The sequence below is a fragment of the Oncorhynchus masou genome, chromosome 8 (assembly GCF_036934945.1).
Source record: "Oncorhynchus masou masou isolate Uvic2021 chromosome 8, UVic_Omas_1.1, whole genome shotgun sequence".
NCBI lineage: Eukaryota > Metazoa > Chordata > Actinopteri > Salmoniformes > Salmonidae > Oncorhynchus > Oncorhynchus masou.
The window spans coordinates 26,549,483-26,561,775 of NC_088219.1; the positions used below are offsets into that span (position 1 = coordinate 26,549,483).

Genomic DNA, 12,293 nt, shown 5'->3' on the forward strand with positions numbered 1-12,293 from the left:
TGTCTTCTAAGACTTGGCATTGTGGATTTCAGAATGAAATGACTGTAACCAGTAGGGTGTCTGCTCTAGTCGGTTGCGTAATAGCTCACAACATTCACAGGATACGTTGTGCGTGGATGAAGCAGGTTACTGTCTCCCTCCCATCCCTTTACAAAGCTAAAGCCAATCTTTAGACTGTACTGCTAAGACCACCCAATCCAACAGTCGGTTTCATTTTGTATTAATGTTTGAGTCACCTAATGTTATGCACAAATGTTGAGGTTTGAGGAATCCCAGACGCAGCTAATAGCGCGTCCCTCCGCGCAATGGGGAAAACCCTGAGACTCTATTCCTGTCTCGTAACCTCAGCAGCCAATCCAGAAGTGTCGATTTGGGAGGCACTTTGGATTGCGGTACGGACGGTGCCCTAGACACACCAGAATAAAAATGGATCTCTCTAGCTCTCTCCTTTTGCCTGCTGTGACGTGCCCACAGATTCAAAGTTTTGAGCATTACATCATAGTTTAAAATAGCCAGACGCCTCACAAAAAATACAATTTCTACGCACGATGACATCACCTGTCAATCAAGTGATGCGGAATAAATGGAAATATCAAACAACCTTGAAATAAGCTAAAATGGTGATAGACCACCCAATATTTGAGTAATTTTGCTCATGAGAGTTTAAATGAGGAGTATTTCGAAAAATATACCAGGTTATTTATATTTATATAAAATGCATTCATTAAGACCGAAAATATTAGCTGAATGATCATACCCAAGTAGGCTAATGCGTACGTCTACACAAAATCTATCAAAGGCTATTGCACTTTTAAAGGTATTACATCACATTACATTGGCGTGGGTCAGTTGTGAGATGAACTCACTCTCAACTCAGTTACGACTGCATGATGTTTTACGGTGACAACCGTGCATGAATTGAGCTAATACAACATGCATGATAAAATTATAGCCTACACAGCTAAATATGGGTCATGACATTCTATTGGTTTATTAACATATATTAGCCTACTTTACTGCTTAATGTGTTCGAGGTAATAAAATATACATATTTCACACTTAACTTTGAAATATGTTGTTGAATTTTAGGGCGCATAGACTAGTAAAAACATTCTGATCATTCATTAATTTGTGAACTGAGACAGTTGTTTAGGCTACCTGCAATCACCGTAGGAGATCGTTGACCTCCCTCTGGTTTGATCCACATCTCCAGAGTAAAATTCCCTCTCGGTATCTCCACGCCCGGTTTAAGCCGAAGTTGGTCTCCCCTGCCGGTAAAATAAACAGCTTTCACCCGACTTGGAGAGTTCTCCTCCGCCTGAGAGGAGCGCCGACGCTGGCGAGGAACCCGTCGTTCCATGCCGGGCAAGGAGCGTTTGCCCCGCGGCAGACGTGTGGCACAAGCCCCTGGGAAGGTGGCTCTCGCCTCCCTGATACGCACCAAGTCCCTTTTGGATCTCCCCTTTCTCCGGACAGTCCCGCACTCTGATCCAAAACATAAGATGAGTATCACCAGGCAAGGCAGCCAGGGAAAAGTCCAAAGTTTCATTTTCAGGAGAAGGAGTGATAAAAATATATAAAGAGCAATGGATAGATATAAATTAGATAAGAATAAAATTCCTAGGTCCACAATGCTCCTCTATAAAATCTTCCCGAGTTTCTCTTTCTGTTTTTTTTTCTTTACAGCTGCTTGTCAAACCGTAGAATCAGTCTAAATAAACCCATGAAGCGATACTGTAATATCCCCCTTATTGGCTAATGTTAAGCCACGACCCCCTTTCCTTGCCCGCGTTTAAGCAAAAGTAAGACTCTTCTGGAGAGATTCAGGAATGTTTGATTCATGCAGGTGTTCTACTGTGCCTTTTCAATGGGTCTCATTAAGCCAAAGGGATGACTAATAAGTAATCAATCAGAGGGGATCCGGTTGATCATGCCCCCCATCACTCATTGGATTGTATGAGTTAGTTTAGTCGCAGAAACCCACAGTTGTCCGCCAAACGCTTGTTACCCCGTTTTGTTTTCTTATCCCACCAGTAAAGTAAGACAGTATGCAAAATGCCACATATTACATTCTAAATAAAAGTCCTAATAAACCGACCTGTCATTATTTTATTAAAGAAAAAAACAAACATTCCTTGACTTGCTTTTTGATATTCAAAAGTTGAAATGCACAACATTATCTTGTAAGGCGAGAGAGAGCTGCAAAAGTAATAAGCATCGCGATCCTCATTCATTTGCTTGAAGCAGAGACACTCGGAGAGAGAGTCAGCACTGGGCGTCCGCTTTAAAGCGATTTCTCAGGTCTTTTTTAGAGCGTGGAAATCATGTTTCGAACGTTCCGGGCTTTTTAAATGTATTTTTTTGCCGAAGTGGGAAGTCAGACCGGTACTCACTGGCGGAAATTCCATTTCTCAGTGGGACACAGTGATGGGACGCTGTTTACGGAGTTTGGAAAGCGTATGTGTATCCCTCTAGCGGATACAGTTTTCTACAATTTTACCTGATTCTGAGACAGAACAGACGTAGACCTGAAAGTGACAGGCCATCCAGCAGTACCCTTGTTGCGGTTGGATCACATTCCTATACGATTTCCTGTTTAAAATACATGAACCCAATGTTGATTGTCATGTCTTATTAGCTATTAAATGGTCAGACGTAATCAATACAATTGTGTAACTAACCAGGATTGGAAAATATAGAGAGTAGGTAAGGCCAGGGGTCTGAAGTCAGATTTGGCACAACACAGCAAAGCCATAAAAAAACCTTACACCCAGAATTCCATTTTAATATCCCACGTGTAGCCTACAGTAAACTCTGTCTGAGGTAAAATATTGTGCATCACTAAAACAAAGCTGTTGATGTTCAGCACTTCCACCAGCAAAACTGCATTGTAATGTGTCCCTAGTTGGAAATATAAATTCTCATCACATAAGTTGACAGGAATGTAATGCTTTACAGCACCCTTTCATGGCTTTTACCAGAGACAGTGAGGCATATTCCCCTGTGGGTTATCTGGTATAAATGTATGCTTGGAGAGTTGGACATTTCCACCTACCATAAAGTAAGAGGGAACAAACATTACATATTTGCCTAGCCCAAGCTATATTGTGTTGTGACTTTGTCGTGGCAGGATGGCCACATATTTCCATTTGTGCCTTGGGAAAGGGACATTACATATGGTAAGGGGAAGAGAGAGCACAACCCTGGGAGAAGGTTTCAAGTGGACCACTAAGTGTTAAGTAGAAACCTCAGCCCCAATAGGTTCACAGACGTCTAGACAAGAGGAACACCTATGCGAGAATGCTGTTCATCGACTACAGCTCAGCATTTAACACCATAGTACCCTCCAAACTCGTCATTAAGCTCGAGACCCTGGGTCTCGACCCCACCCTGTGCAACTGGGTACTGGACTTCCTGACGGGCCACCCCCAGGTGGCGAGGGTAGGTAACAACATCTCCACCCCGCTGATCCTCAACACTGGGGCCCCACAAGGGTGCGTTCTGAGCCCTCTCCTGTACTCCCTGTTCACCCACGACTGCGTGGCCATGCATGCCTCCAACTCAATCATCAAGTTTGCGGACGACACTACAGTGGTACGCTTGATTACCAACAACGACGAGATGGCCTACAGGGAGGAAGGAGGTGAGGGCCCTCGGAGTGTGATGTCAGGAAAATAACCTCACACTCAACGTCAACAAAACAAAGGAGATGATTGTGGACTTCAGGAAACAGCAGAGGGAGCACCCCCCTATCCACATCGACGGGACAGTAGTGGAGAGGGTAGTAAGTTTTAAGTTCCTCGGCATTCACATCACGGACAAATTGAATTGGTCCACCCACACAGGCAGCAGCGCCTCTTCAACCTCAGGTGGCTGAATAATTTTGGCTTGTCACCAAAAGCACTCACAAACCTCTACAGATGCACAATCGAGAGCATCCTGTCGGTCTGTATCACCGCCTGGTACGGCAACTGCTCCGCCCACAACCGTAGGGCTCTCCAAAGGGTAGTGAGCTCTGTACAACGCATCACCCGGGGCAAACTACCTGCTCTCCAGGACACCTTCACCACCCGATGTCACAGGAAGGCCATAAAGATCATCAAGGACAACAACCACTGAGCCACTGCCTGTTCACCTCGCTATCATCCAGAAGGCGAAGTCAGTACAGGTGCATCAAAGCAGGGTCCGAGAGACTGAAAAACAGCTTCCATCTCAAGGCCATCAGACTGTTAAACAGCCACCACTAACATTGAGTGGCTGCTGCCAACATACTGACTCAACTCCAGCCACTTTAATAATGGAAATTGATGTAGAAAATGTATCACTAGCCACTTTAAACAATGCCACTTAATATAATGTTTACATACCCTACATTACTCATCTCATATGTATATGTATATAATGTACTCTATATCATCTACTGCATCTTGCCAACTTTATGTAATACATGTATCACTAGCCACTTTAAACTATGCCACTTTATGTTTATATACCCTACATTACTCATCTCATATGTATATACTGTCCTCTATATCATCTACTGTATCTTGCCTATGCCGTTCTGTAACATCAGTCATTCATACATCTTTATGTACATATTCTTTATCCCTTTACACTTATGTGAATAAGGTAGTAGTTGTAGAATTTTTAGGTTAGATTACTCGTTGGTTATTACTGCATTGTTGGAACTAGAAGCACAAGCATTTCGCTACACTCGCATTAACATCTGTTAACCATATGTATGTGACAAATAAAATTAGATTTGAAGTTCTACTTTTCCAACCCCCATACAGTAGATACACCCATTATTCTAAGGTCTGGCTGTCTAGTGACCTCTACTGACCTCATAAATACAGTCTTGTTCTGTGTTGGTCTGGGTCTTGGCCTGCAACACCTAGTCTATCTCTCGGTCAAGTCCCACAAGATTGGCACTTACATTGCACTGCAATTATACAGAGTACACCAACAGTTAGAGTAGTGATGTGTGCATACTACTTCATCTTATGTCTGGGTCAGGAGATCCAAAACTCTGAGTGATCTTAATTCCTGCACTCAACTCTCCTCTCACCGGTACACTATGTACCAACCGGAGAAAACAGCTGCAGTGTGCATTAAGGTATGACAATTGCTCTCAATTTTACTATAGGCTGCACGCTTCTAGTGCAGCGTCACTCACATTCAAATAAGCCAATTGTTTCTACAACCTGGAGATTATACAGGGATGATAGCATCCCATCTTAACCCATGACCAGTGATAGTGCGTGTCATTGTGCCCACCATTTATTCTAAGTCTTCCGGTGAACTAAAATGAGCAGCCCTGGCCTGGAATAACCCTCTTACATGAATGGCAGCTTAGGTCAATGCTGGGTCAGGGTTGGAAATAAGAGCAATGGGGTGGGGGTGGGGGGATGTTCCACTATATATTGCCACTACAATGGATATTCTGGATATTGCTGCTACAAAAAACAGGAGATGCTTTCATGTATCCAGAGCATTGTGTCAGAGTGATGAGCATCATGCCATTTAAAGCAATTGTGCAATGCTGGTTTTATATTGCGTAATAATTTTTGTATCTTGAAAAAGCATATTAGGAGATCATTTGCAATTTCTGTGTGCCTGCTTTGCCAGAATTCCAGATTATTCATGTCAGCATTGACCACTGGTGCCCTTGCCCTTGATGCGATGATCAAAACACACCCGTTTGAATTTACAATGAGAACTGGTGCAGATACAGATGTAGGATCTTAATTTGAGCCAGTTTGCTACATTAGGAAAATAATCCTTTAGCAACAGGAAATTTGAATTATTATGTGGATTCTAATTAATGAAAAGAAAATGTGTAGGGGTTGATGAATTTTTCGTTAGAGCAAATCAAGTCTTACATTTTAAAGTGGAAATTACAAACTTTAGAAGCTTTTTTTAAGCCTTGAATACACTACAAGCTTGAACTTCTTGCCTTGCAGGAAAATTCTCAGCAACAAAGGAATGATCTGTACTGTAGTTTCTCTTCTGTACTGCAACATCCATGAGATGCCAGAATCATAAAAGACGGTTAACCTATGCAGTTAGGATTACCATTTAACTTCCAATGCATGCCAAGGCATTTGGTGTTCTCTCTCTGGCCACTTGTTATGGACAGATTACAGTTTAATACTTGCATGAGCAGAACAATCTGGGAGGGGAGTGACAGCTTGGAGAGAGGCAGCATGAGCAGCGGTATGCATGTGTTTGGAGTGAGGGGAGGACCCTGTTTTCCAACAGCAAAAGTGTGTGTGTCAACTGACTGAAGTCAAACAGAAAAAAACACTGTCCACTATAATCCATTAATGCACTGGGTTTAATCTGCCACTGTGATAAAGTGCAAACCTAAATGCTCTCTCCTCTATTTTTTAGTGTGATCCAGAAGAGGAAAAAATATACATCACACTGACAACACTAGGGAAAGAAGAGAGAATGTCATTCCATGACATACAGTGCATGCACAGTACATTTGGATAATGTTATGTCAGTTGTAAAAATGGTAATTAGCTATGAAATGAAAACCATCACGCATGGATCATTTCCAGAAAACATTTGGTTATTTCTGGGGAGCAAGTAAATGGCAATTCCGTGCCATAAACTATACTATACTACTGTATGTATTACATGGTAACGAAAATAACAATTTCATGTGTCCAAAAATACAACCATAAATCATATCTAATATTTTTTCATGCTTATGACATATCTCAGTTAGGCACGCTTAGCATCTTAGGGGAGATGGTTCAGCAGGGCATTTCAATTTACTACAAATGTATGAGTTGCCCATGACATGATATGTGACCATTGGTATGGTATTCTTGGAAGAGTCTTGACACGAGTAAGAAATCACATACATTGCACTGCTACATCCTGGATTAGACTTGATTTGGTGACGCCAATACACCAAAACAGGTGTAAGCAACTAGATTCAGCCGCGGGGCGATTTATGTCAGAGCGGATGGACACAGGGACGGAACATAATTATAATATTTTTTATACTACAATTTGACCACAACTACTCCCAAAAAGAGGTAGTATTTTTTTTTAAACTATAATTTCATACCTTGATTACATTGTGAAACGATGAAGTCTCTTTTTGTATATGTGGGAATAGTTGGGAATATTTTTACTATAAACTTTTGAGGGGGACACACACACACAATTATAATGCTGAACCCTGCACTAAAATATCAGAAAAACACCACTCCAATGGCACAACAATACAGAAACATGTACAGTTTACACTGTTGCGATTACTGAATGCACCTAGCTGACTAAACTCCACTCCATTGTGAAGGAAGTTTCTGATTAACTTCCCCAATGGAGTGGAGCACACACCAGGCTTTCAGTGGCGTGTCCAGGGGTGGCCCAGGACAGCTAAGGCCCCACCTGAAATCTGATTGAACCCCCCCGTTTGCTATGAGACTCGAAATTGAGGTCAGGTGCATCCTGTTTCCACTGATCATCCTTGAGATGTTTCTAGAACTTGATTGGAGTCCACCTGTGGTAAATCAATTGATTGGACATGATTTGGAAAGGCACACACCTGTCACTATAAGGTCCCACAGTTGACAGTGCATGTCAGAGCAAACACCAGGCCATGAGGTTGAAGGAATTGTTCTTAGAGCTCCGAGATAGGATTGTGTCGAGGCACAGATCTGGAGAAGGGCACCAAAAATGTCTGCAACGTTGAAGGTCCCCAAGAACACAGTGGCCTTCATCATTCTTAATTCGGAAGAAGATTGGAACCTTCAAGATTCTTCGTAGAGCTAGTCGCCCGGCTAAACTGAGCAATCGGGGGAGAAGGGCCTTGGTCAGGGAGGTGACCAAGAACCCGAAGGTCACTCTGACAGAATTCCTCTGTGGAGATGGGAGAACCATCTAGAAGGACAACCATCTCTGCAGCACTCCAATAATCAGGCCTTTATGGTAGAGTGGCCAGACGGAAGCCTCTCCTCAGTAAAAAGCACATGACAGCCCGTTTGAAGTTTGCCAAATGGCACCTAAAATACTCCCAGACCATGAGAAATAATGTTCTCTGGTCTGATGAAACCAAGATGGAACTCTTTGGCCTGAATGTCAAACATCACATCTGGAGGAAACCTGGCACCATCCCTACGGTGAAGCATGGTGGTGGCAGCATCATGCTGTGGGGATGTTTTCAGAGGCAGGGACTGGAGACTTGTCAGGATTGAAAGGAAAGATGAATGGAGCCAAGTACAGCGAGATCCTTGATGAAAACCTACTCCAGACCCCTCAGGACCTCAGACTGGGGTGAAGGTTCACCATCCAAAAGGACAACAACCCTAAGCACACAGCGAAGACAACGTAGGAGTGGCTTCGGGACAAGTCTCTGAATGTCCTTGAGTGGCCCAGCCAGAGCCCAGACTTGAACGTCTCTGGAGAGACCTGAAAATAGCTGTGCATCCCACCTGACAGAGCTTGAGAGGATCTGCAGAGAAGAATGGGATAAACTCCCCAAATACAGGTTTATCAAGCTTGTAGCGTCATACCCAAGAAGACTCGAGGCTGTAATCGCTGCCAAAGGTGCTTCAACAAAGTACTGAGTAAGGGATATGAAAAAAATAAAGGGAACACTTAAACAACACAATGTAACTCCAAGTCAATCACACTTCTGTAAAAATCAAACTGTCCACTTAGGAAGCAACACTGATTGACAATACATTTCACACACTGTTGTGCAAATGGAATAGACAACAGGTGGAAATTATAGGCATTTAGCAAGACACCCCAATAAAGAAGTGGTTCTGCAGGTGGGACCACAGACCACTTCTCAGTTCCTATGCTTCCTGGCTGATGTTTTGGTCACTTTTGAATGCTGGCGGTGCTTTCACTCTAGTGATAGCATGAGATGGAGTCTACAACCCACACTACTGGCTCAGGTAGTGCAGCTCATCCAGGATGGCACATCAATGCGAGATTTGGCAAGAAGGTTTGCTGTGTCTGTCAGCGTAGTGTCCAGAGCATGGAGGCGCTACCAGGAGACAGGCCAGTACATCAGGAGACGTGGAGGAGGCCGTAGGAGGGCAACAACCCAGCAGCAGGACCGCTACCTCCGTCTTTGTGCAAGGAGGAGCACTGCCAAAGCCCTGCAAAATGACCTCCAGCAGGCCACAAATGTGCATGTGTCTGCTCAAAAACAGACTCCATGAGGGTGGTATGAGGGCCCGACATCCACAGGTGGGCGTTGTGCTTACAGCCAAACACCGTGCAGGACGTTTGGCATTTGCCAGAAAACACCAAGATTGGCAAATTCGCCACTGGCGCCCTGTGCTCTTCACAGATGAAAGCAGGTTCACACTGAGCACGTGACAGACGTGACCGAGTCTGGAGACGCCGTGGAGAACGTTCTACTGCCTGCTACATCCTCCAGCATGACCGATTTGACGGTGGGTCAGTCATGGTGTGGGGTGGCATTTCTTTGGGGAGCCGCACAGCCCTCCATGTGCTCGCCAGAGGTAGCCTGACTGCCATTAGGTACCGAGATGAGATCCTCAGACCCCTTGTGAGACCATATGCTGGTGCGGTTGGCCCTGGGTTCCTCCTAATGCAAGACAATGCTAGACCTCATGTGGCTGGAGTGTCAGCAGTTCCTGCAAGAGGAAGGCATTGATGCTATGGACTGGCCCGCCTGTTCCCCAGACCTGAATCCAATTGAGCACATCTGGGACATCATGTCTCGCTCCATCCACCAACGCCACGTTTTACCACAGACTGTCCAGGAGTTGGCGGATGCTTTAGTCCAGGTCTGGGAGGAGATCCCTCAGGAGACCATCCTCCACCTCATCAGGAGCATGCCCTGGCATTGTAGCGAGGTCATACAGGCACATGGAGGCCACATACTGAGCCTCATTTTGACTTGTTCTAAGGACATTACATCAAAGTTGGATCAGCCTGTAGTGTGGTTTTCCACTTTAATTTTGAGTGTGACTCCAAATCCAGACCTCCATGGGTTGATAAATTTGATTTCCATTGATCATGTTTGTGTGATTTTGTTGTCAGCACATTGAACTATGTAAAGAAAAAAGTATTTAATGAGATTCATATTCATTCAGATCTAGGATGTGTTATTTTAGTGTTCCCTTTATTTTTTTGAACAGTGTACATTTGCTCAAATAAAACATGTTTTGCTTTGTCATTATGGGATAAAACAATTTCATCCATTTTAGAATAAGGCTGTAACATAACAAAATGTGGAAAAAGTCATGGGTCTGAAAACTTTCCGAATGAGAGCCCATGTTCATCTCCAGAGGTTAAATTAATAAAAAATTACTATCAAACGTGATCATTACAGTAACAGGGTTGACAATTTCATCTTAAATCAGCCATTACTCCCCTTGTGACAGGGGGAATGGAAGCTTATTGCGTGCAACAGGTAGGAGCAATTGAATGTAAGCTTCCAGTAAAGAAAACCAACTTGTTAAAAAATTGCCAAAATGAGTAGAACCAGCTCACCTGCTTTAACACTATGATTTGACTATTAGATGTTCAATGTTTCTTTTGAAAGGGAAAAGTTTCACCATATTAAAACAAGGGTTCAGTTCATGTAACAGCGTTGACTTTAAACCTGAGGGACAAATGTTAATTAATCACAAGAAATAAATAATCTTCAGAAGTGACATTGTCAAAACAACAAAATAACTAGGGCTATACAATAGCGAAGAAAACATGGGATTTTGGGGGGGTTAAGTGAGTTAATATCATCATAGAAGTTGGACAAACATGACATCCCCAAAATGGGGATTTTCAAAGAAAACAACGTATTTATTTTTTATTAAAAACGCTACTACTGGAAGTTAGTATGGTTTACTTTAGTAAGAAAGTAGATGTATGGGATCCAACGGTTAAATTAAGGGCTCTATTCAATCAGATCCACTTTAGCTCATAGCGGTTGTTTTTGAGGTGTCAGAGGTGGAACTGCATTAGGGCTGTCAAATTCACAAGCGGCTCATGTTATTACAGAATGTTTAACTTAGGTGAAATAAATCATAGGATAAGAGCGTCTGCTAAATGACTTAAATGTAAATGTAATAAATCAATAGTTCACTTTTGACAAAATTACTCTGCCCAAAAGGCACTCTATTTGTGAAATGACCATGTTACAGTACAAGAAGTGTTCAGAAAAAGTCACTTTTCAGTGCCTGTAATTGTGTCTGGTGTGGAGAAAGTTTAAAGGCCTTATTTTGTGATGACTCATTCATTACTTTATCATGACATTTCCTGACTCTATCACCCTCGTCACCCTCTATCACCCTCATCAAGAGTCCTGTGGAATGCCCACCGCAGCCATTTCAACCCTTCACTTGTACCAATTACTCATTCTTTCCCAGCAAACTCCTCCGGTCTTTTCCTTATATTTCCTTTATCCAAGCTACATTATTAGCATTAGCCTACAGCCTCAGAGCGACGTGGATTGCGTTGTCTCTCTCCCTCTTACCTTGGCTGCCACAGAGAGAATCCTTGACATCTACACTCATATCACATTACATCTCTCCTATTTCCTGCTCTCATGGTTTACCATGTTGAGAAATAAGGTGATGAAAGAAAACAGACAGGCCAAGGCAAACTTTTTTATGAACATAATTGGTGAAGCAAAAGGAAATTCTAAATTGATCTGGGAGAATCTAAAAAAGTTAACACGGAAAGACCATAGTAACACTGCAAAAAGACTAGAAATCATGGTGAATAACAATCTAACACAGGATGCAGTCGAAATAGCAATAGTCTTTAATTCCTACTTTATTGACCCTGTCAGGGTACTGACACAGAACCCCTCCACTGGTTTATTGGGCTCAGTGCTAGTGAATGACGCTCAACCTGTCTTCATCATAAGGGAGGTTTCTGAGTCAATGGTGAACAAGGTGATTAGCTCACTAAATAACTCTAAATCCAAAGATGTGTTTGGGCTGGACTCTACCTTTCATAAAAACTACAAAAAGTCACTCATTGGCCCCATTACTAAGGTCACCAACACATCTACTGGTCTGGGGGTTTTTCCAAGGCTATGGAAGCCGGCCATAATAACGGCCATCTTTAAATCGGGCAACCCTGCTGATGTGAGTAACTACAGGCCCATTAGTATACTACCTGTGGTTTCAAATGTTGTTGAAAAGTGTGTAGCAGAACAACTGATTTCCCACCTCAACAACAGTCCCTGCACATTAACCTCCATGCAGTATTGCATGAGCGAAACACTCCACAGAAACAGCCAACTGCTTTCTTCTGGAAAATGTGAAGTCCAAGATGGACAA

General features: G+C 43.0%; 1 protein-coding gene across 1 annotated transcript in view; it reads right to left on the reverse strand.

The window, feature by feature from the left end:
- LOC135544452 (pappalysin-1-like) overlaps nt 1-2,410 on the reverse strand; it is a 126,479-nt gene extending 124,069 nt beyond the window's left edge. Inside the window, exon 1 of the mRNA XM_064972066.1 lies at nt 1,159-2,410. Coding sequence (XP_064828138.1) covers nt 1,159-1,549 — 391 coding nt within the window. The 5' untranslated portion in view covers nt 1,550-2,410. The remainder of the gene's footprint in view (nt 1-1,158) is intronic.
- Nucleotides 2,411-12,293: the final 9,883 nt, after the last annotated feature.